The sequence below is a fragment of the Xenopus laevis genome, chromosome 1S, assembly GCF_017654675.1.
Source record: "Xenopus laevis strain J_2021 chromosome 1S, Xenopus_laevis_v10.1, whole genome shotgun sequence".
NCBI classification, from domain to species: Eukaryota; Metazoa; Chordata; class Amphibia; order Anura; family Pipidae; genus Xenopus; species Xenopus laevis.
In genome coordinates, this window is record NC_054372.1 from 126,924,340 (window position 1) to 126,951,440 (window position 27,101).

The 27,101-nt window shown below is 35.9% G+C and overlaps 1 protein-coding gene across 1 annotated transcript in view; it reads left to right on the forward strand.

The window, feature by feature from the left end:
- Window positions 1-27,101, forward strand: part of LOC121398981 (leucine-rich repeat-containing protein 2-like) — a 77,571-nt gene that overhangs the window by 45,502 nt on the left and 4,968 nt on the right. The window contains exon 6 of the mRNA XM_041578694.1: window positions 23,871-24,016. Coding sequence (XP_041434628.1) covers window positions 23,871-24,016 — 146 coding nt within the window. The remainder of the gene's footprint in view (window positions 1-23,870; window positions 24,017-27,101) is intronic.

Consider the following 27,101-nt stretch of genomic DNA (forward strand, 5'->3'; position numbering starts at 1 on the left):
ATTTCACACTATTATGTAGTTATGGTGATATTTTCATGTGTCATGGTTGCCAGGTACCCACGCCTTTTCTCTCCTATCCCTTGCAACTTTTCTCTACTCCTTCTATTTATGGCTGGTCCCACTTCAACTGCATACTCCTATTCTCGAACCCCCCATATAGTGTAATATGTGATGAGTACAAACCCTGCTATGATGTTTACAAACTCTGTTTTGCTTATGTCTAGGTTAAATCTAAAACACTATGACTTTACAGATGCACATGCTTACTAATGAAAATTGACCAGAAATTCTTACTATATACTTCCTACTACAACCAAATATTTGATTCAATAATTTCATCTAACCTGTTGCCATAGGACGACACCCTAACTACATCACTGACAATGAACACTACCACATGCGCCATCTACTGGCCGATAGGGTGTTCTACGTGGACACTATGTCCCCAGACTATTAAACTATGAGACTGAGTCTGATGAAACCCAACATCTTGTACTCCTGTTTGGGCTTATTATTATACCAACCAACACCAGGTATTTAGATCACTCTTAGCGACCGTATTTTATAAAGATACTAAGGGAGATGTAAGTCACCTAATGACTTTACATTTATTACTGTTAGTGCAATTGTTGCAAAAGTATGTTATATAATATACTGAATTCTTAAAAGGGTCCACTTGAACTTCATTTGTGAAAGACAAAAACAGGGAATGCATTATAGTTTATCATCATGCCGTATTGTCCTTTTCTCTACTTACCAATATTATGTTGTAAAACCCTTTTCTTCTCTATAAATTTTTTACAAGCCTAAAACCCTAGCCCTGCTCTGCATCTGCCATAAAAAATGCTATTGAGAGAGGGAGAGATTGATGACTAAACTGCAGTTCAGTCTCACAGTTCTGATGATCTCGTAAACCTTTATGATACCGTCAGAGATCGTTGACTGAATTACTACCATATTTTTTTGTCTCTCCTTGAATCCTTCATCCTGTTGGCTATCATGTGAGAGATCTCTCTTATTCATTCAGCAACTCGTGTTAATCCAAGTGTGGATTTCACTTATGTTCTGTAAACATCTCATTCATTTAGCATTTTTGAATGTATGTATTTAAAATGATGATGCTTTTCAAAAAAAAATAATATAATAATTTGCTTCATTCATTGTTGGACACTTATTTTAAAAGCTAGGAGATTTGCTGTCCATCTCAAAGCTATTTATTGTCATTGTAATGATGAATCTTCTCGTATTACTTTTTGAGTGCAAGATAGTGGCACATAAAAAAATATACATTATCAAGATATAAAAGTATATTGCATAAAACAGCTCATATATATATATAAAATATACTGCATAAAACAGCTCATATGTAAAACCCTGCTTCATTTAAATAAACCATTTTATTAATAATATACTTTTTATATAGCAGTATGTGCCATTGGCTAATCCTAAATAGAAAATTGCCATTTTAAGAACTAAGGGCCGCCCCTGGGATCCTACTATTCATGGTGCACGCACACAAACCAAACAAACCATACATGTTAGGTCACACGAGCCAATTAATGGACACATATCTGTGTGCCTTACATTAAATATAGATCTGTCAGAAATCCAGGAATATGACTAACACTGGACAGTAGCCATAGTACGTGGAGGAGCCACATACTTTAAGGTAACTACTCAGGGAAAGCTGTTAGGAACACTAAAGTGGTACAGTTCATATAATTTGTGGCCTTGAGTTGTGTGCCAATATACAGTAAAGCACAGAGAGTAAGATACACTGATAACAGGGACAACACAAGGAAGAAGCTACTTCTGTCTGTGTGCCTTAACTTTGCATATTAACAATATCAGTCCAATATGGGAATATGCAACTTGTTGTTCTTAAGTCATTCCCAAGCTATAACACATAGCAATAGTTTACAGGAGACACAGACTACTGTAAATGATTTAAATGCCCTGTAATTCACTAAAATTCAGTAATATGTCTTATACAACTTTTGAAAGTAAAGTATTATTTAATAATAATAACCTTGTTGCTGTCACTAAATAAGTAAAATGCTTTTCATATAGTTTCATATAGTATTAAAAATTTCTCCTGGTGTGAGTAAACATTTACGCCTACTAAGTATATTGCCAGATGATTTTTTACAGGGTAACAATGCTGTCGTAATCAGAATAAAATCTGCTGAAATATCAGATGATCTTCAATTATTGTGTTTTTTTCTTCACTGTAAGCACGTTATAAAACTTGAGAGATGTATCGCACATTAGAAAAAAACTATTACTTTTATCAAGATATGAACAGTAAAAAAACCTTATCAAAATAAATTAGTTATAAAAATGTAACTAAAAGAGGAGTATCTAATAAATACTGGGACCTCCTTTAGCCACAAGTGTTATTGAGAATTTAAGTAGTTCTTGCAGTGGTGAAAATGGCAGTAATAAAGTTTACATCGATACAAGAGCAAACCTGTTATTAACTATGCTGATGGGCAGTTGACCCTTTATCTTTTTTTTTTTTTTTTTTAAATGGCTCTGAATTTTTAATCTATTATACAGGGCTGATTTTGGGGCTGCTGCAGCCTGAGGCAGCAACCCAGATCCCACCCCACTCCTTGCTTAAAAATGAGCGCCTGAGTGGGTGAAAGGGGGGCAGCATCGCTAATGCATTGAACGTAATACTGTGCACTGCACAAGCGGAGCGGAAGTGCCATAATTCAGCATGGAAATAATCAAGGTTACTCTTTGTTATCACCCTTACAGCAATATGAGTGAGTTGTCTCTAGGCAAAGAAAGCATGGATGAGTTATAGAACATTCTGCTCAACTGTAGTAACTGGTAGTTCCAGTAGGGTTTAACCAGAAACCAATGTTAAAAATAGTGATGGGCGAATTTGGGGCATTTCGATTCGCCGAAAAATTTCGCTTTGCCGATTTTTGGACACGGAAATTCGGAGCGAATTCCCACCTGGCAAATAAATTCGCCCATCACTAGTTAAAAACATTGTTAAGTTCCTATAATGTTTTGAAATACTTTGTTCCCAAGCTGATATACTTTTTCTTGGCTTCCTAGAGATTTTTTATGTTTTTACTGAATGGCAAGTTTTGTTGATTACTCATGATGTTTGTATTTGTATACATTAATCCTCTGAATCTTTGAAATATGACTTTGGCTCTCAATCCCCACAACATTTGCATTAGTCTAATTACAATTTATTAAGATGTAAGTATGTAACTTATTTTTAATTTTATGTAGAATGCTGTGTGAATAATCTCAGTGCAATCATGAAGTCCCTTCATCACTAATCATTAACTGCTCTAACTGCAAGAAAATAAAGATTAAGAATATTTGCAAACTAATTATGACATTTTAACTAAGATATAGAGGCCTACTGAACAGAATTCAAATGTGTAAATTGAATAGTTGCTTTAAAATTCTAATAAACTTAAAAACCTACCAAACTCAAATGTGTGTTTTATGAAATAACTGGAATATTAGAGGCTTATTTATTAAAAGCCAGATTTTAGTGGTTTTAGAGGGTTTTGAAACCACGAGTAAAGTCCAAAACTACTATTGTCATTGAATTTATTAAAAGATCTGAATATAAAAAGTACAAACGAAAAAAGTGCTTAAAGATGAGCTAAAAAAATATGAATACCTCTAAAACTTCAAAAAATTTGAATATTTCGGACAATTCCTAGCAACAAAAAAATCCAAAAACCTCTAAAAGTCCACATTGATTTAATTTAACATCTATAGCAGCTTTTACTTGGTGTAGTTTTTGCGATGTTTTTTACACTTAATAAATTTAGATTTTCTAGAGCTTTTTAGAAATATAGAAAAAACTATTTCTTTTGAGATGGGAAAAAAAATCACAATTCCATTGTTAATAAATGGGTCCCTTAGAAACTTGATTTGATTAAACTTGATTTTATAAAAATGAATGAACAAATGAATGAAAACTCAAAAGCAGCAAATTTGTATTCTACTTTTCATGTTAAATGGGTCTATCAAATGTCAAAAAAAAAAAATTCTTAAAAACTTGAATTTAAAATCGCTCCCATTGAATTTGCAAGCTTATATATGCTAAATTTGAACAATGATATATATATTGTCTTCTTCTCCCGTTTATAATGCTAATTTAATGCATTTTTTTTGGCAAAATAATTTTTTTATGTGAATTGAGAGCATAATTAATCAGTATGTCAAATATATATACTTGTTTCACTGCCAAATGTTTCATGGCAGAATTATGACATATATGTCATCTGAAAAAAAATTCATACATATAATTATAAATCTATATTTTAAGGTCAAACCATACAAGCGACTGTAGACAACAGCTCTGAGGTCAATCATTCAAACTACTGAAATAAGTTCTGTTCAACCATTTCTCATTTAATATATATAATTGCACTTTATCTCTGGGCCCTTTTCAATCTGTACTATTATGACTTCATGCTTCCTTGTGCATGTCTTTTTAGTTCAGCTGTATCTCATTTCATCTGTCTTCCAGTTCACAGTGTTAGAACTCTGCATTTTTGGCAACTGCTGCCAAAGTAGAATCTGATCTCAACAGGTGGTTATGTTGTTTTGAACCTAAAGCACAGCAGGCAAGAAAGGCTCATGAAATTAACTGAGTTTACTAAAGTGTGAAGGTGTCTCAGCTAGGCAATCATTTTTAGAAATAAATGCAACTCTAATCTAATATGAATTTATTTAACCCCTATATTATGCAGACATTTGAAAAAGATTTATTGTGACTAATTTTAAATTCAAATTAAAAATATTGTTTAATTATATCATGTAAATTTACAGTGAGCAAATGTTGTAATAACCTGACCCAACAATGGCAGGAATTCTTCACATTTTATCACAAGTAATAGATTTTCCTCTATTTATCATATTTTACTGTATCTTTATTTTATTCCTGGAAAAATCGATGAGAGAAATAGTTTACAGAGTTGTATTCCCAGAAAGGTAAATTTATCAAAGGTGGAATTGTTTGTCAAGTTAAAAAGGTAAAAATATGAATTCATAATACTTTTTGATTCACACCTTTACTAAAAACTCCTTTACTGAATATTGAAACTTTTCACTACTTTTCTCCTGAATAGAAAAAATTAACCAAGCTAGCTAATTTATCAAAGAATTTCCAGATTTTTTTCCAGAAAGCATTCTCCAGCTTTGACCTTATGATAAAGAATATTTCCTGTCAATTTTCAAAAGTTATAAAATTGGATTTTTTTTCCAATTGTTCATAAACAATTCAACTATAAAATATAGAAACAAGTATATACTGTATGTGGGTCAGTCTTTACACTGATTAGCCACACAACTTTTATATTGTTTTTGCGGTCCTTTTTTATTTATTTTTCAGTTTAAATTTTCACTATGTGCACTGGATCTTTTAGAATTTAAGTTTACCAAGAGTTAGAAAGCTGGTTCCCAAACTGTGTGGTATGTGGGTCAGTCTTTACACTGATTAGCCACACAACTTTTAAATTGTTTTTGAGGTCCTTTTTTATTTATTTTTCAGTTTACATTTTCACTATGTGCACTGGATCTTTTAGAATTTAAGTTTACCAAGAGTTAGAAAGCTGGTTCCCAAACTGTGGGACTGGCCACCCAGATAAATAGAATTTTCAGCTAGATATGTGGATGGACAACACCTATTTGCTACCCTCTACATGCCACATTCCCTTTAATGGTCAAATAGGGTTAAATTTAGGAAGAACACTTATTTTTAGATTGCAGGCTCTCTTCAGGCAGGACCCTCTTCATCTCTTATTTTGGTTGTTGTTTTTTTGTGTATAATCTGCATATAGGTCGATTTATTGTACAATGCCACATGTTCAATATCATTTTTTTTTTTGCCAAGATATTCTTGGTACTATGGCTGTTAAAGAAATGTTCATTACAGGATCGTCTTCACACAACCATACTGTTGTGATAGGATAAAGGGGCCATGGCCAAACCTTGGACCTCAAAGTTGGGAGCATGAGAACAAAACAATAATCTGGTACTTATTTCTATTATTTTTTTTCAACATATTTTAACTAATCCTGCATCTACCTCAATAACCATGATGCACAAAGCATCCAGATTTGAACCCTAATATGTGTGGTTACAAGCTGCTGCACTCACCCATTGAGCACTTAAAGACATTGTGAACAGGTTTTTAACCATGATGCACAAAGCATCCAGGTTTGAACCATAATATATGTGGTTACAAGCTGCTGCACTCACAAATTGAGCACTTAAAGACATTGTGAACAGGTTTGATAAGAGTTGATCTCACCTCCCTTGATTTACACTAGTGGCTGGTAGTTGCGTAATAAAGGGCCTTTATAAGCAAGCCTAATATTACTGCCGCCAGTCACTTCATTAATAAGCTCCCTAGCTGAGATCTAGCCCTTTGCAATTGATATGAGCTCTTGATAACTTGTCTGGTTCCTGTGTCCTTGATTCTTTAACTCTGCTTTGACATCCCCAGTCCCGACCCCATGCCTGTTATTTGAATACTGCATTTGCATGACACCACCTTTGCCTGCCACCTGCCCTCATTTCTGGCCTGTTTGGAAAATACTATTGGAAAATACTATGTATATAAATAGTGGTATATTATTCTAATGCACTTATCTAATAATTATAAACATATTAAACTAATAGCCAATTACTAATTTGCTTTAAATGATTTCATTTCATTTCGAGTATGAAGACAGCTTTTAAAAGTAGAGTGATATAAACAACAAAGACAGGTGTAAAGGTTTCTTATATCAGATGAAGTACACAACTATGAAGGATGGGAACTGACATCATTCTCATAAATATTAAAATATTTAAAAGGAGAGACAAGGACATTCAATTATGTTAATAAAAACAAGATAAGATACAGCAGTCTACCAACAAGGATTAAATGATTTTGTTCAAACAAATTGCTTTTTTGTTTTCACGATAATACAGGATAAAACCTTTATCTTTAAAACATTAACAGAGTTTTCCCTTTCTATGTATTCAAAGAGCAATTTTAGAAATGTAGAAAAAGATTGTTAGATCATGCCCACATTAATACCGTAATTTGTATGTGTTGTCATGTAAGTATGCTTCTATTTACAGATGTATCATTCTACCAGGAATATTGTCCATACGTAAAGTCAAACAATGATTTATAGCTACCTAGCTTTCAAAGGTATACTTTTGCATTGGGGCATACATTTACAAAACATGATATTTTAAATGCTAAAATGGAATCTGTGATATTACCATTTATATGAACCAGGTCATACAAGCAATTAGCATTGAGCTATATTATGCAGCCTTGGCCTTCAACAGTTTAAAGAGACCCATCGTGAGATCAAAAAGTGCCCTCTGCAGTTGCAAGAACCCACTGTCACATGAAAACGTTCAGCACTTTCACAAAGACATCTTAAATGTATGAGCAATCGTATGACATTTGTGGTGTTTATACAAATGGCCTGCAGGTGTCACTGTGCACATGAGTTATACTGTGTATACATAGTACTATCAATACTGCTTAAGAGTGATAGAGTTGGAAGTTACTGTTGTGTAATGAGTCTGCTAATAAATCACTGTTAAATTGACAAGATCTTCTACCTCTGCAGCAGCCTGCACCTTTTCTTCCAAACACCTTTTCTTCCAAACCCCTTTTCTTCCAAACCCTGGTGAGCCTACCATACCTTTTACTGCTTGGATCCGTATGTTTGAAAAATACATTATTGCTGCTGACCAAAGGGAGATCTCTGCTGCTAGAAAGCATGCTTTAATTATTCACTGCCTGGGAGCAGAGGGACAGTGTATATGCTATACATTACCATTACCTGATGATACTTATGAAACTGCTCTTACTGCTATAAAGAACTTTTTCATGCCAAGTGTAAATGTGGTTGATGAAAGATATAAGTTTCGACAACGTGGACAACGTAATGGCGAATCCACAGAACAATTTGTAGCAGCTTTGAGAGAGCTGGTTGTTACCTGTGAGATTGGGAATCTAACAGATGAAATGCTAAGAGACCAAATAGTGGAAAAAACAAACTCACCTCGCATTAGAGAGAGACTACTCCTTGAGCAAGATTTAACCCTTGCAAAGGATATTACAGTTGCTAGCCAAATTGAAAGAGCAGTGACAGAGGCTAAAACTCTCAGTCAGGGAACTGCTGGGAATGTACAGATTGTGAATTCAACACTGTGGCCTAATAATGCACAGTCACAGGCAAAATACAGTGCTAAGGAAAGGGATTCACCTACGCAGCAAATACAAATAAAAAATACTGCTTTCGCTGTGGTTCAACACAACACACTGCAAATTATGCTACATGTCCTGCAAAAGCTGTACGGTGCCACAAATGCAAAAAGGTAGGACATTTTGCTAAGATCTGCCATAGTTCTGCTAAAGATGTTCATGAAGTCACTACTACAAATGTCACAGTATTAAGTGTGGATAAAGCTGACACATTTATTCCAGACAAGTTTGTATGCACTGTCATTGTGAATAAGGGTACTTCTATACTTGGAAGGGATCTATTTGCTGCATTAAACCTACAATTAGTTGATGGTCTCATTACTACAGCATCAGTGCCCTGCCACACAGCCAGTGTCTAAAATTTCACCACAAAGCAACACTTCACTGGGTTGTGCAAAGAACTTTATACACAAAGTTAAGTTGAGATCAGATTTAAAACCAGTACCATTTCCTGATTCAGCATGGGAAAAACTTGCTATTGCTATTGTCTGTCCTTTTACAGATGCTCCTATAGACTGTAGATTTGCTATAACCTTGATAGACTATTACAGTAAATGGCCTGAAATAGCATTTGTTTCTCATATAACATCAGCTACAGTAATAACATTTCTGTCTTCAGTCTTCAGCAGAGAAGGTAATCCAAAGGAGTTAATATCAGACAATGGACCACAGTTTGTCTCATCTGAGTTTGAATTCTTTCTGAGAGAGAGAAATATTGTGCATAGGAAATCATCAGTGTATTACCTATAAGCAAATGGAGAAATCGAGCAATTCAACAGAAGTCTTAAAGAAGCAATACAGATAGCAAATCTTACTGGCAAATCTTGGAATGTATTTAAAACAGAGTTCCTACATAACTACAGAGCAACGTGCCATGCAACAACCCAATCATCTCCAGCTGAATTATTACATGGCAGACAGATGCGCACTAAGTTACATGTTGCAGACATCAAGCTTCCACAAAATACTGTGCCTATAAATCATCTACTGCTGACATTGTGAAACATCAACAAGCCAAGTGCAAGGCTTATACTGACAGAAAACGTGGTGCCAGAGAATTACACTTTCAGCATGGATCTTTAGTCAGAATTAAGAAACCAGGAATACTGAAACAAGGACAATCTAAATTTACTACACCATTGAAGTGAGATGCCAGCAAGGACAATACACAAATGTATGCGTCTGATGGACGCATATGGAATGCAAGTCGTCTTGCTTCTGTTAGGAATGACTTTGGAGAAGCTCCATTTGATGAAGGACATTTTCCTACCCCTGATACCAACTGCAATGGGCCTGAATAAAGTGAACCTATAAGGCATACTGATAGAATCAGAAAACTGCCTGCATGGACCCAGGACTATGTGATGTGAATAATGCATAATATTGCTTTAAGATGCATACTGTTTAACTATTGTTGTTTTTTACATCTGCTCAAATTTCCTACTATAAGGGAATATGTGTTGATTATACAAATGGCCTGCAGGTGTCACTGTACACGAGTTATACTGTGTATACATAGTACTACCAATACTGCTTATGAGTGATAGAGTTGGAAGTTACTGTTGTGTAATGGCTGCATGAGTCTGCTAATAAAGCACTGTTATACTCTACTAATCCACGGCTACCAAAACATAACAACATTTCCTTTCCAAACAACAGTTTTGTCCTAACCCCTTTTAGTTTAAAAGACATGCTTATATTTGTTTGTATATTTATATATACATTTCATTAAGATAGATTTGGCTGTATAGATCATTTTGCCTGGGTAAAATTAGCATTGGCCTAGAAACAGATTTATCAAGGTACGAAATTTCATCACATTAATGCTCCATTCTCAATTAATTTGTAAGGGATTTTTAAAGGAACATTTTCAAAGTGTTAAGGTTGGAATTCTCCATTTTATAAATATGCCTTTAAAAATTGCATAGGAATGAACCATATGATTCATATTCATAATAACAGACTGACAATTCAGGTAAGGAAAACAAATTCACGACCTGATATGTGGTCCTACCAGTAATGGTCTATATACAATTATCTGCTTTTTGCTTTTTGCTAAAATATTGCTAGTTTCACCAAGCATTTACAGTATGTCATGCAAACCATTTGCTCACTAAGAGAAAAATTAAATCATGGATCTGCTAAAAAAGGCAGAAAATTATTGTTATGTATGGGGATTTGCGTCAAGCGCAGTTTCGATAAAATGGCTTATTATACAGGAGCATATTGACACTGAACTGTGCTACTGACGGTTTTTATTCTAACTATAAATATATTACTATTAATATATTATATTATCATCGATAAATTATTGTTACTTGCAAAGCACATGTTTTTTTTTATCAGTCACATCTCATTTAAGAGAAAATTTGCCAGCGCTCGGTTTGCCTTTAAAAAATAATAACAAAAATGAGGTGTTAGTCACTTTGGTCAAAATATGTAAGCTCACGTGCCACGTCAAGGCCCCTCATTGTACGTGAGTCCTACACTGTTTGTGAGCATTATAAGTTTGTAGTGCATTTAAAATCAACAACCAGTGTGCCTGAGTAGTAAGAAGACCATTGTGCACTTACCCTTAGCTCAGGAGCTTAAGTGGGAAAGCTGGGAGTTTTTAAGCCCCAGTCAACAAACATACACGTAAATAATTTCCTTCCTACACTATTAGCATTTTAACTTTGTATTGGATTTAAAATCAAGTCCCCCAGTAAACAATGTGACTGAGTAATAAGACCATGGTGCACTTCCCCTTAACTCAGGGGCTACAGTGAAAAAGCAAGGAGCTTTTTTGCCCCAGCCAATTAACATACATCTAAAAGAGATTCACTGTTTTAAAGGCTAAATGGCAGCCATAGGCAATATTTGGTTACAATTCATACACGAAACACAGAAAGAAATCAGCGCTCAGTCTAAATCACGCCGTGGCACTGACCAGCTGCCGTGGACATCATTGTCCCAGCTGTCTTTGTGAACACATGCACTTGCATATATACTGAATTACTTAGACAGGGGCCCAGGGAATGTGCACTGATTCATTTGGCCAAGTCAGTAGCACTTCCATTATACTTTAATACATTTTTACTTAGCCTTAGGAGTGCTCCCACAACCTCCCTTTTGTATCATTGTCCCAGCACTCGGTCTAATCCACATTCTGGAGTTGACCAGCTGCCATAAACGATAAAAAGGCAATATTTGTACACGAGCGCTGGCAAATTTTCTTTGAGCACTGGCAAATTTTCTCTTTGTGTACAAATATTGCCTTTTTATCATTTACGGCAGCTGGTCAACTCCAGAATGTGGGCTAGACCGAGTGCTGGGACAATGGTGTCTACGGTAGCTGGTCAGCGCCACAGCGTGAGTTAGACCAAGCACTGGCGATTTCATTCTGTGTCTACATCTCATTTAAGTTTGTTGTATGTGGTTTCTTTCTGCATGCTTTTGCATATTATAGTGATGGCTTTCTAGGGACCTAAGGAGTTCCCTGCACAACATAATAGCACCCTATATGACAGTGAGAAGTAAGATTTCCCATTTGTTTGTTAATCATTTTAGGTACTGTATTTATAATATTTACTTGAATGCTTTAACCCCTGGGTCATATCACCAGCAGTGAACTTTATCTCTCTTGCATTTCTTTTCAATAAGTTAAGCTAAGAAGTTATTATTTTATTACTGAATATATATATATATATATATATATATATATATATATATATATATATCTTATTGTGTTTATAAAATGCACTTGGAACAAAGCATATATAATAACACATTCCGCCTTATAAATTACTCACTGGGGATTTAATTTTTCATAGCACCCAAGTCAAAAGCATAAGTAATCCTTACAAAACTTTAAGCAAATGCAAACCTTCATCATTTTAGAATTCACATTGCTCATTAGCTGTTTTATATGACACATAATACCCCTGAGTGATTTGCTTTTTGATGTCTAATGTCTCCTTAATGTGCTGTTTATGCGTACAGCTCTGTAGCTGGATTCTCAGTATATTCATGAAAAGAACGTGCAAAGCAGCTCTGTTTTCCTGACAAAGTGTCGCTCGTATATCAAGGCCTAATGATGTATAATTTATGGAAATGCATATTGGAAAGTTGCATAGAAGTCAAAGAAGGAAGCACCATAAAGGCTAGGCAATTTTATGTAAATTCTAGCATTTTTTCATTAGTTATACTAACTAAATAGTCCCCAATATTCCTTAATTGCATTTCTATGCAATTTATCTTTAAACATTTCTCTCAGATTGCCCAGAGGGAAAACGGTGGCTGCATTTCATAAAGTAATCTACCATTTCAGATAGAATAATATAGTATGTATCATCATATAAAGCAATATGTTATTGTTTGGTGTTTGCAGGTATAAAACAACTAAAACTGATAGGGGGAATCTTTATGTGTCACTGGCACAGAAAAAAACTCCCAACAGAAAAGTTTCAAGCCTCCTAACTGTATCGCTTATCAGAACAGTTTTATAATGCCCATGCAGGCTTGCAACATCTCTGGCACTTCTAAAAGATCAGTTATTAAAAATTAGATGATCAGGAAGCAAAATAATAGCTGCCTAGTTATTCACCAAAGGATAAATATACCAACAACAAGTTAGCAATACACTAAGAGGAAGGCCCAAGAGAAAGGGCTTCAAGGAGAGAGCAGCCGGCCAAAAAAATCTGACTCTAGCTTATAAATGGCACATACAGACATAGAATCACTCCATTTATAAGTATATAATATAAAGAAGATTCAAATTATGGAAAGATCTCTAATCCAGAAAATACCAGGTCCAAGCATTCTGAATAACAGGTCCCATACCTGTATAATACATTTTGTAACAATTTGCGAAACATCGAATTATCCCATTCAGCACTCTAAAACAATATCAAAAGACAGCAATGGGGTACAATTTGGAATGTTTGGAGAAGTTAAATAGCACATCAGGCAAAATGCTCCAAAATCAATGTTACGTTTGTCGTAAACCTTATGAAATAGGGCATGGACCTTTTTTTGAAATTTATGTTTGAAGAATGTTAAGTATATAAATGTAAAATGAGCAGATCCATGTATTAAGCATTTCAGCTTTTAATTTAATTTAGCATGCACTGATCAGATGGGCATATTAGCATAGTTATAACTTGGTTATACTTCTTTTTCTTTCTATATTGACATTCAGACCTTTGTCTTTGTTTGATGCTGTGCAGCCAAGCTTTTTGTGCTGAGACCATAAGCAACACATCTTATCAGCAAATCCTTTTCAATAGCACAAAACAGAGCTGAGCAGAAATGAAAATACGCCCATTAATCAAACACCTAGTTCAAGTCAGGGGCGTAGTGTCCTTTGTTTTCAACGGAAACTAACTGTCAGAGCAAAAAAGGCAACCTGTGGTGTTTTTAATGCTAAAGATGTGTTCTGAAATTATTAAGATAAGAAGCTATTTGAAAACCTGGCAACTGAAGATGACAACGATGATTAAATATAATAGGAGACGCTGTGGTTAATGTAGTACCTGCATTGTAAAACACTGCATTTTAAATGGAACTTGAATAAAGGCCATGTAACAGTACTCCTTAGAAAGTCAGATGAAGGTAAATTAGAATTTTATATTGAACTAAGGATAACAAAATAGCTGAGTGACACTGTGAAAAATAAATCTTCTGAAGAGCATATTTTAGTAGACCTCCAACAAAGCAGATGTCAGTAATGGTACATGGTTTTCAATGTTTTCCATTGTTACGTTTGTCACTATATTTGCAGTGTATGGTAAAAAAATATAGCCCAGCAAAATCTATATAAATCACACTATACTGCAAAGTGAAGCCAGTACGTATGCTCAGCAACACCAGTAGTAGGCATGCTTGATTATAGAGGTGGAAATGATAGTGGTAAATTCTTTCCATTAATATTGTCAGCTAATTACTTTGGTTAAGACTTGGATCTTAAGATCATATAATCACAAACAGTAATGTATAACCTATAGGAATGTCAATTCAAATTCAAGATATGATTGGTTAGGGATTTAAGAGATCTCTTTAGTCAGTTTAGTCAGTTACAATATAGCTTTACTTTTCAGGTGATTCTTGGGGCAAATTCACTATCCTCCAAAAATTCACCAGCTTTGTTTACAGCACAAAACTTTGGCAGGCGTAGATTCACCAGGACAATGCTAGTTCACTGAAATCGGAAGTTGCGTCCAGGGCGCCGAGCGCTGGCAAAGTTGCGCTAGCGTTACTGCGCCAAGTGAAGTAAAGTTGCGCTAGAGTTTTCTAATTTGCATACAGCGGGAAGTTAAAGTTCAATTGACGTATATGTTGCAGCAAATACATTACACTACACAAGCCCGGGAAACCTTAATAAAATAAAATAGAGTTGTTATACTGCCCTACACATGAGCCCAGTTTATCGTTTATGTGCCATATGTTAGGAAATGTAGGGTGGAAGCCTATTACCCCAAAAAGATTTTACTCTCTTTTTCAGCCTATCACCCTGAAAAAAGGAAAAGACGCTAGAGTTAAAAAAATTTCAACAATTTTTTGAGGAACTCCTATCTACTCTATTGCACTTCGCCTGGTCTGATGTGGTGAAGGCAAGTCTGGCGCAAGAGGTAACGTTCAGTAAAATCTGCATCTTAGTGGATTTGCATAGTTACGTCCATTCGCCAGAGCGCAAATTAGACTGGCGTTAGGGAGCGAAGTACCTACATAGACCTCCTGTTTTCATCTAGGCCTCACATGGATTATACAACCCGCACAAATAAGACATCCAAAATAAACTTTTCTTTTCTTACATTCTTCTTACTACACATGATAAGAAGAGAAAATTGACATTTAGGGGGTTATTTATTAGGACAAATTTAAGAGCAATGTAAATTTATATAAACTCTAATAAATTTGATTTTATTCACAATTTGAATGGTATGTTATTTATGAAAAAATGTGAAAGTCTAAAACTTGTTTGAATAGTCCCAACCCGAAAACTCGAATTGAATTCTAATCAAGTTTTCCTCTGAAACAAAACTCAACTTTTGTGTAAATTTTTTTTTGACACACAACATTTTTTTCTCCCATTGCAGTCTAGGGGGCGTCATTTTTGCAGCAAAACTTAGCAAAAAATTGGCTCATCACTACTATTAACATCTTCAAATAGTTCAAGGGACCTCTGCCATTCTACATGGCAAATATTGGAATTAGAACTGTTTCCAGGGTTGAGGTGTGATAAATCTCACAGTTTAAAGTTTGAAGCTGAAGTTAAAGTGATTCTGTTATGGAAACATGTTTTTATCAAACCACATCAGTAAATACTGCTCTTCCAATAGAATTGTGCTCTGAAAATCCAACTTTCAAAAGAGCAATCGAGGCATGGATTTGCGGCGTATTTCTGAATTTCGTCATCGGCAGCATTTTTTGTGAAAGGGTAGAAATAATCTGCCATGAATAATTTTGCTACAACTAAAGAGTCACCATAAAAAAAACACCCATTGACTTTAATGCATTTTGCATAAAAAATGTGTTGTGTGTAAAAAAAATTGACGCCCATTGGCTTTTTTCAAATTTTCCATTGTTTCGCCAGTTTGTTTTTCAGTTTTTCTAATTATTCGGCAAACTGAAATGGGACAGATTTGCTCATTACTAAACAGCAAACATTTCTTGTATTATATTTAATTTTGAAATCTGACATGAGGCTAGACATGTTATCAGATTCCCAGGTGCCCTCAGTCATGTGCTCTGATAATATTAAGTCACTCTTTACTGCTGCACTGCAAGTTGGCATGATATCACACCCCTCTCTTTACCCCCCCCCCATCAGCAGAACAATAGGAAGTAAACCAAATAACAGCTCCCTGACACAAGATAACAGCTCCTTGATAGATATGAGAATAGCACTGTCACGGTCGGCACCCAACACCAGAACAAACACCAGGTACCCTGGTCTCGGCTCGTACTTCACCAGTAGTGTGACCGCCTTTGGGCCTCGGGAGGAGCCCTCGGCTTACTTGGATGCCACCTGGACTTAAACGAGAGGTGCAAGATGAGGGTTCTGGATAGGCAGAGGGGCACGACAGTAAAGCAAAGTCTTTTGGACAGAAGATCGTAGTACAAGGCGTTTAGGCAAAAGAGTAGTCAGAACAGGCCGGGTCGAGGCAGGCAGAGAGTAAACGTTATCAGGCAGGCAAGGGTCAAACCAGGAAGTCAATCAGAGGGTTAATCAGAGGAAGCAGTCGATAATCAGGCAAGGGTCAGAATCCAGAAGTCAGAATAGTCAAAACAGCCAGGCAGGGGTCAAAAACAGGTATCAAACAGATTCAGAGTATAGCACAAAGCTCAAAGCACCAGGAAACAAAATCCTATCACGGGCAATGATAACTGTGGGAATGCCCTTTAAATACTTTTGAATTTGGCGCCTCTCGCGCTGACGTCATTAAGTCAGCGCGCATGCGCCTTTAAATCAGAAGTGCGCATGCGCGTGCGCACTAGGGAACCGGCACAGGACGAGCAGCGCGGCGTGACGGGCGTCCCCATCGAGGGGGCGGCAGGCGTCCCTGCCGTCCCCCCACTAGACCACCAGGACAAGGTATTTTTATTACAAACACTCAAAATAGTAAAAATCCAACTCCCACTGTGACTCTTCTAGTTACATTAAGTAGGAGGAACAATAGCTTGTCTGAAAGCAGTTATTTTGTGCAGCACTGGCTCATTCTAAAAGCAAATGACCAGGCAAAATGACCTGAGATGACTACATTCACATCAATATTGCAGTTAAAAAAATAAACTTTTTGGTTCAGAAATAAAATTTGACATGGTAGAGTGGATTATTTGTAAATTAACAGTATAAATAAAAACTACACCATGAAAATCATGATAAAATCACTTTTAAAGGTGAACTTCAGCTATGAAGGCAGATCTCTAGATACATACTTCTTTTCTATAAAACTGGACAGCATAGCTTTTCTATGTGATCATGTGAACATGCCTGCTCTTCTGAATATCAATATGTTTTACAGAGGGCGGTCAGGAGTTCATTTAGCATGTACATCAGTTTAATTAGTGTTAAGGGCAGACACCCTAAATCTCTACATTTTTAACGCTGGCACAAAACAATGTCAGCTATAATCTGTCATGAGCAAAGACCTTCTTTATTCTATCAAATACTGTACAGTCTAAAACACAATGCATTATGTAGGTTCTTTATAAATAAATAAGAAACTAAACCTTGCTTTCTAGGGATAATAAAAAAATGTTCAGGTACTGTAGTGCAAAGAATTTCAAGTAACTACCACGAAACACTTGCTAAAAAAATCTGTCTGACGATCTATTCTGGGAATAAAACCTTATTTTTACAAACAAAGTTTTTAAAATGACCGTATAAAAAATCATTACATTTTGTAAGTTAAAGTGATTTTCCATTCTGTCCCCCCTGACCGTTTAAATAATTTGGTAGCTTCTGTTAATGGTTAACCTGCAATGATGTTAACATTACATATAGTTACTTCCAATTCACCAGCCATTTATTAAATGGGAACTCCACACAAACATAACTTAAGCTTTTTGAAAAGTAAACATAATTTCAAGCAACTTTGCAATATACATCAATTTAAAAACATGCAGACTTTTCATGATTTTTAATGGTTTCTGACAGTTCCCTAAGCCTAGCCCCCTGTTCTTCTGCTGATCTTTCTGACTACTTTGCTGAGCTGGCTGACTACTGTTACTTTGTATCAACAGCCATCTGTCCTCAGTCTGCATCCTCCAAACCCCACAATTCCCTGCAAACGTGATTTCGATAAGGAACAGAACATCACAGTGCAATTCATTGTGGGTTATGTAGTTCCAGCATGCTGTCTGTAAGCTGTGGAGAAGTTGTTACAATTTGTAACATTAGTGTTTAGTCCCTCCTTCCCTGCCATGATTTCAAATGAGTTAGTGATATCCAAAGGCACACAGGTCTACAGGAATTCTTCCAAAATTCTTTATTTACGGAATTGCAAATGCAACGTTTCGGGGAACAAATCCCCTTTGTCAAGCATACGAATTCAAAAAGAAAGTGCATACATATAGCCAAATCAATTATTCAATTAGTGTGTCATACAAAACAAGCCAATAGTGTGAAGACATTAATTGTCCAATCAAAAAAGAGTGAACCTGCAAAAAAATACACCCACTTTTTGTAAGAGTTATACAATTCCATTAAAATGATAAATACACAGTTAAAAAACATTGTATTAAAAAAATTTGTTACAATATTACTGAGTCCAATAAAACACCTATGTGAAGTGATACCATAAATTACGTAAAAAAGCACAAAATCTGCAAATACAAAAGCCAGGTGTATATCAACACTACTCCCTCCTACAAAGAATCATAATATAGAAAAATTAATTATATAAGTTATACAAAAATAGAAGAATACATAAGAATTTACTCTTACCCTATAGAGGGATTACTGGAACAAAGGGAAGCTGACCCTAATACCTAATTAAACCAGACCGTGTCGGTATTTGTTGATCATCTGTAAAAACAAAAAATATAATTTTTGAAAAAACAATAAATATAAAAACATTTTTTACAAAAAGCAAGACATGTTGAAATCTTCATTGAGCCCTTTCGGATCACGTGTCTGCAGGAGCCAAATCCAAAAACATTCTCTTTGGAGTAGCAGCCTTTTAATGTCCTGACCTTGCCTAGCAGTTACTTTCTCTAATACCTGCCATCTCACTTGTGACACCTGATGTCCTTGCATAAAAAAGTGTTTCGCCAATAATGTTTCTTTTCTTAATCTGCCCTTTTCCTTAACCGCACCTGCATTCTCTGGTTTAAACTGTCTTATTACACATTTATGTTCATTTAAACGGACTTTAATCGGTCTTGTGGTTTGGCCCACATAGGCTTTACCACAAGGGCATTTAATACAATATATAACATTATGGCTGTCACAGGTGGAAAAACAGTTAACAGGGTGTTTGGTCCCTTGTGATGGATGTACCACTACATCACCAGCAATGATGCCATTACAATGTCCGCATTGTCTACAGGGGAAAGTCCCCTTACTATTCGTAGTTAAATGGAGATCGAAATTTTGGGTAGGCCTCGGTTTAATAAGGTCCCCAATGTTCCTGCCTCTTCGATACGAGAATACAGGGGGAAGATGAAATAATGTCCTATTTTTGGATCAGCTTGTAGCAGACCCCAGTGTTTTAAGATAAGTCTCTTACACGCAGCAGAATTGGTGTTAAAGGTAGAAATAAAAGGGACTCGAGTGCTATTAGCACCTGTTTTCTTACACTTCCCAAGGACGTCTCTCCTAGGTATCCCTGCCACTTCGTTCTTCGCCTGCAATAAATTGCCTCTATTGTAGCCCTTGTCTGCAAATTTCTCCACTACTGATTAATTAATGATTAATAATGATTTCAAATTATGCAGAAAGAGAAGAACTGTCAACCAGTTGGATTTCAGCATAAACAATTGCATTTATTCATACTTTTTGAAGAAACAGTTACCTGTGATGGGTATATTAGGGGTTTCTGTGTGTGGGCCTCTTTTTTAAATTTTGGTTTGGAAGCCGGAGTTCCGCTTTAAGTAAATACATTTGATATTTTTTTCTATCCCTGTATAAAACAACAGGGAATTATTGGTCAATAATAACCGGTATGCTACTGAGGTACAAGTTTCATTTTGGCAATAAATATGTTGTTAATCAGACATCTGGTTCTAAAAATATGAGTTGGTATAAGGCATCCCACATGGGTGAAGATAAGTGCATAGTCCTTAAAACAATAGCTTTGCTGCAATAGACAATATAGACCATTATAGTTGTAAAGAATACATGCTCCCTGTTTCTGTTCTGGCAACATCCTATATTTTCTCTTTGTCTATATGCCTTAATGATTTATTCCATGTAAATTATACCTGATCCATATTTAGCATATAAACAGCAGTGTAGGAGAGTTCAAATAGCATGGCACCCCACAGTTTCCCTAAGCCAAATAACAGTTAATTATAGTTGATCAGAAAGAACCACTTATTCTTTTGTTTGCAGCAAGTAAACAGCAAGAGGTTAGAATTTATTTTCCTGGAGAAATACAGTGACACAGAATGAATTTAGATTGTCTTTTAAATGTTCGTTTTAAGATACTTTGTTCTATGTTTGAAAATATTTATTGACAGATGTCTTTATTGTAACAGTATGGCATATAAAAAAATGAATGTGCAATTTTAAATTATCAGACTGACGAGGAGAACAATACTAAAGCAAATGTCAAAATGACATTTTAAACGCAATTTTTATGCATACGTTTTATATAACAGGAAGAGCAGCTGTTCTCTAATTACATGATGAAACCATAAAGACAATCTTGTTGGGTTGTCATGACTGATTTGGTCTAATATAAGTAGGTGTATTATTAAATAAGAACTTCCCATATTTGTTGCATCCTATGAGCAATTTGTAGTAACTATGATGACAAAACATCACAATAGGTCATTAACATTTCTTGATAAAGGGTTGTTATTTAGTAGGAGACTTTTTTAGGCAACAGCAGTGGAACTACAATCCCCTTAAAATCAATGGGACCCTAGTGGAGAGAATGGGCAGTTTTAAATACCTCGGAGTCCACATCTCTGAGAACTTGACATGGTCTAAACATATCCAAGTTCAAACTAAAAGGGCAAAGCAACGTTTGTACCATCTACAACAGTTGCAGAAGTTTGGGTTCTCTTCGAAGATCCTTAATAGTGATGGGCGAATTTATTCGCCAGGCGCGAATTCGCGGCAATTTGCGCGATTCGCCGCCAGTGAATAAATTTGCGAAACGCGTCAATTCGCGTCAAAAACGGGCGCCGGCGTCAAAAACGGGCCAAAAACGAGAATTTTTCGGCAAAGCGAAACGGCGCAAATTCGCCCATCACTACTCCTAAAGACTTTCTAATTCGGTGCTGTGGAAAGTGTCCTAACACAGAACATTACATCCTGGTTTAAAAACAGCAGTGTCCATGACTGCAAAACCCTTCAGAGAGTGATACACGCAGCAGAACGCTGCTGCAGGTCAGCTCTTCCATCCTTGCTGAACATTAACAGCAAGAGGTTCAGGACCAAAGCCCTCATGATTCTCAAGGACTCATCACATCCCAGTAATGGACTGTTTTACCTACTTAAATCAGGGAAAAGGTTTTGCAGTATCCTGGCCAGAACTGAGAGTCTTAAAAGGAATTTCTATCCTCAGGCCATTAGATTGTTGAACCAGGACATGCCACCTTACATATAATTTTCCATATCCTTTCGCCCTTCTTTTTCTCACTTGCACCTAATTGACCTATGTGACACTCTACATCACTACAATACAGTATTGCACTGCTGTTTTTTTATATTTTTATACAATCTTCACTCACTGTCACTATGTAAATAATATGGTTTATCTCACCTTAACCATTTTTTCACATGCACCCACTTGACACATTACATCACCACAAAACAGTACTATTGCACTTTAATACTGTGTACTGTTACTGCACCGTTTTATTTTCTTTTATTTCACCATCACCATAATATGGTTATTTGGTGTACTGTACTGTTTTTACATTTTAGATTTTTATACAATCTTCACTCACTGTCACTTATGTAAATAACATGGTTCATCTACTACATATGCTCCGCTGCTATACTTAATTTTAATTTTTTTTTTGTGTAAATTTTTTTTGTACAGGTATGGGATCCGTTATCCAGAAACCCGTTATCCAGAAAGTTCCGAATTATGGAAAGACCATCTCCCATAGACTCCATTATAATCAAATGATCCATATTTTTAAAAATGGTTTCCTTTTTCTCTGTTATAATAAAGCAGTACCTTGTACTTGATCCAAACTAAGATATAATAAATCCTTATTGGAAGCAAAACCAGCCTATTGGGTTTATTTAATGTTTACATGATTTTCTAGTAGTGTTAAGGAGTGAAGATCCAAATTACGGATAGACCCGTTACCTGGAAAGCCCCAGGTCCCGAGCATTCTGGATAATAGTTCCCATACCTGTACAGCTGTGGTATTTAACTGGTATGTTTTAACTTTGCACAGTCTAAAAAAGAGGATCAGGATGCATTTCACTGTATGTTGTACTTGTATAACTATGCATGTGACAAATAAAGAATCTTATCTTATCTTATTTTGAAGAATGTACTCCATTGCTCCAATTTTTGGCAGTGAAGAGCTGCATTCTGCAAAAAAACAAGAATGGTAGCAAAAGATCATAAATTTGAGGGTGAATGGTTTTGATTTACTTTAAATGATTGTTTATGTTACCTTATTTAATGTACCTCTCACATTAATATGACAGCTGCTTCTGTGTAACGGCTACAACACAGACTTTGTTAAAATAATATGTCTATGATTGAGGTGAGGAACCTGCATATGCCTGTACTTTTGCAATGGTGACTTTCACATTAAGATTCTCACAGGGCTAGTCATAGGACGTAGCAGAAGTGACATCACGCTCCGCACGGAAATGACATCACTTCTGCCAGCCAGCCGGCCCCCTATCCCTCACCCCCCAGCTCTTTCACCGGATTTCCTATGGAAATCCGTTGAAGAGGCTGGACAATTTTTGTTTTCATTTAAAAAATACATTTATAGGCACCCAAGAGCCGCCCCTCCAAAACCTGCCACCCTAGGCACAGGCTCTCGGGTGTCTTAATATAAATATGGCCCTGCTATCATCCCTTCTTTTTTGAATGGTGACCTCTCTTAAATGACTGCTTGTGGTATTTGTAATAATTGGGCCTTTTCCTTCTATGAGGTCATCAAGCCAAGGCTCATGCTCCTGCTCCTTCCTCTCTCAATGTTCATTTGTAGTTCCAACTATAAAATTATTCCCATGCTGGCAACATAGCATTGGCTGGGAACTCAATCTGACAGTTGCTGACAAACTGTGGGGCAGCAAGCAGCAAGAAAAACAATCAAGGTGAAATTTAGTTTGGCTTATTTACATTTGTTCTTCATAGAGTTGAATCTGTAGCAGGGTAACTTTCACAACAATGTTTATGAAGATGGGCCCATTTTAACAGATTCGTTACAGTCCTAAGGGGTATTTTTTATGGGTGCAATTGCAGTTATCAAATTACAATTGGGAGTTTTATACACAACTGTCTGCTGGGAATTGTGTGGGCTTGATAGGCTATAAACCTTTAAACTTTTTCCAAAGGAAATTGGTATGTTGTGCATCAGATGCATCAGTAAATACTGTTAAATCTGTTTTTATTTTTATGTTTGTTGTAATCTAAGGAGGCTGATCAAATTTTAGTCCACAAATGGAGGCCTCATAAGTTAAAGCCCTAAACCTAAAGTAATGTAAACCTAATAAGCATAATTATCATTTTTTAAAAACATTTTTTTAAAGAAAATATTGTTTAAAATACTTTCGCTGCAAACTTTCCAATGGTTAAGTGAGGCTTTGAGCACTTCCTCAATATAATAGCCTTAACAACTCATTGAAAACATTTAAGGCCATGGGCAAGCAAGCCATATTATTTTCAGACATAACTCATGCGATTGGGAGAAGACAGGTCTATTTCTATTGTTTCTGTTGTCCTGAAAGGTTCCCTTGTTTGTTTTACAGCTGAGTAGCTTGAAAAAGGTCACTTTTGTAGATGTGTCAGCAAACAAATTCTCTTCTTTACCAATTTGTGTCTTGCGAATGTCAAGCCTGCAGCGGTTGGACATCAGCAGTAATAAATTACAGGATCTTCCTCAAGGCATAGACAGGTAAGAGCTATCTCTTTTTAATTACAATTTATTTATAAGGTTTTTTTTTTCAAATGGGGTTAAAATTAATAGATTAAGTGAAGTGTTCAACTGTTCCATGCAGAGTGACACAGATAGGGGCCGATTCACTAAGGGTCGAATATCGAGGGTTAATTAACCCTCGATATTCGACTAGGAATCAAAATCCTTCGACTTCGAATATCATAGTCGAAGGATTTAGCGCAGATAGTTAGATCGAACGATCGAAGGATAATTCCTTCGATCGAACGATAAAATCCTTCGAATCGAACGATTCGAAGGATTGTAATCCAACGATCAAAGGAATATCCTTCGATCAAAAAAAGTTAGGCAAGCCTATGGGGACCTTCCCCATAGACGAACATTGACTTCGGTAGCTTTTAGATGGCGAACTAGGGGGTCGAAGTTTTTTTTTAAAGAAACTGTAATTCGACTATCGAATGGTCGAATAGTCGAACGATTTTTACTACGAATCCTTCGATTCGAAGTTGTAGTCGTAGTCGAATGTCGAAGTAGCCCATTCGATGGTCGAAGTAGCCCAAAAAAAACTTCGAAATTCGAAGTTTTTTTACTTCGAATCCTTCACTCGAAGTTAGTGAATCGGCCCCCTTGAGTCAATCCAAATGTTTGATCATTTTTGTTAGCATTTGAAATTTGTACTTATCAAGGCAAAATAAGAGTAATTAGTCTTATGTAGATTAAAAATATATTCCACAATCTCTTTTTCTTAGTAATTAAATGAATACTAGAACTAATTAATTATCAGTATTCTTAGGGGGTTATTTATCATGATCCAAAATGTTCTCACTATTTTCTGAAGACCACTCCAACCAAATCCGCATGGACTTTACCCCCCAATTACCAATACATTTTCATGAACATTTGTTGCAGAAAAAGACTCAATAAAATTGTGAAAAAATGTGAATTGTGCTATTTTCTTGGGTTTGTCACTAAAAACGACAAACCCTACTTTTCTACTTTTTTTTTATACTGTCTTTCCTTTAATCCACTTTAATTTTTTAATGTTACTGTTCCTTTAATAATTCAACCAAATAACATGCTATTTAAAAAAAATGTTCTAGAACAGCAAGGATCTGGTTCACAGGGGCAGAACTACCGGGGTAGCAGGGGGTGCGAGCGGGCCAGGGCCCGCATCCCCGGCAGTCCGCGCGCCGCATATTCCTCTAGTTCCGTTTCTGCTGGTTCAACATTACTATATGTATTAATTGGAGAAATGTTCTGTGGGGAGTGTTAACAGTAGAGCATATTTTTAAGGCTGTCAAACTTCCAGTCTCTTATTCAAATCAATACATGGTTGCTAGGGTAAATCGGACCCTAGTTACCAGAATAAAAACCTAAATAACTCAAAAACCACAAATAGTAAAAAATAAAAACAGATTGCAAATTGTCTCAGAATATCACTCTACATCATACTAAAAGTTGTCTCAAAGGTGAACAACCCCCTTTAATATTTAATTATATAGAGACTGACTGTACCAAACAATATAAAACAAGAGCACAAATGTATGAAAATATTTTAAAGAAACTAAATTCACTAAAGAATGGACATTACATCTCTGAATGCTAAAAATACATATGGTTAAGTATTTTTTTAAGTGGATGCTAAAAAAACAATACTGAACATAATGGTATAATAGTTTGTTCTTTAGAACAATTTCTTACTTTGTTCTTTTTTTTTTAATTGATTTTGGTATGTGTCCTAGACTTCTCTGGATCTCTTACAGAGGTCTTGGTGTTTGCTGCAAATGAGCCATGGTTGTTTTGAAGCTTTAAAAAATAATACATGTTGCTAGGAGATCATATATGCAGGATAAAAATAAACTTATTAGGAGTGGAAAAAGCATAGAGAATAGCATAACAACTAGCACAAGTCTAGTAAACTTGCAAAAAAAAAAACACCCCAGCAAACTACTAAAATTTCTTATGTAAGTTGCTACCCAGCTTTAACAACAACAGGTTACTGATTAAATAGACATTTGATTGGAGAACTGGGCAGCAAACTGGCAAATGAGGTTCAATGTTGATAAATACAAAGTTATGCACTTTTTGGTGAAATAACATAAATGTGAGTTATACACTATATGGTAGTATGTTGGGGCCTCCTTAAAGGAACAGTAAAAGTGATGGGCAAATTGATTCGCCAGGCGCAAATTAGCAGCAAATTCCCGCGATTCGTCACCCGCGAATAAATTCGCAAAATTGGTGCGAAAATTTGGCAGGGAAAATTTTTTTTGACGCCAGCGTCCGTTTTTTTGGACACCGGCGCAATATCGCCAAAAACAGACACCAGCGTCCAAAAAAGCGGACGCCGGCGTAAAAAAAAAAAAACAGATGCCTGCATAAAAAAAACAGACGCCAGTGTCAAAAACGGACGCTGGTGTAAAAAACTAGATACCAGCGCAGTTTTGCAAATTTTGCGGGAAAGTCACAAATTTTTCGGCAAAACGAAATGCCCCAATTTCGCCCATCACTAAACAGTAACCAAAAACTGAAAGTTTATCAAAGTAATTAAAATATAATGTGCTGTTGCTCGGCACTGGTAAAACTGATCTGTTTGCTTCAGAAAGACTACTATAGTTTATATAAACAAGTTGCTGTGTGGCTATTGGGGGCAGCCATTAAAGCACAGAATAAACAGTAGATTACAGATAAGTTCTTAAGAATCCAGTTGTATACTGCCGATCTTATCTGTTATCTGCTGTGTATCCTGTGCCATTGCTCCTTTTTTCCAGCTTGAATGGCTGCCCCCATGGCTATACTGCAGCTTATTTATATAAACTATTTTGTAGTGCTGGTAAAAGAAATGAAATAACTAAACTGTTCTATACCTGTTAGTATGATATCCATCCTCCCATGGAGAATTCATTCTCCATTGAGATCTCTTACAGTATGTCTGCGAATAGTATCCAAGTGTGCATCCAACTGAACACTTTGCAATTAGCCCACGGTCCAATCTTGGCATTTACGGCCTAGCATCTAAGCCATTTTAAATGTTGCATTTAAAGTGTAGATTGATTTTTAAATTAATATTTGCATCGGTAGAACT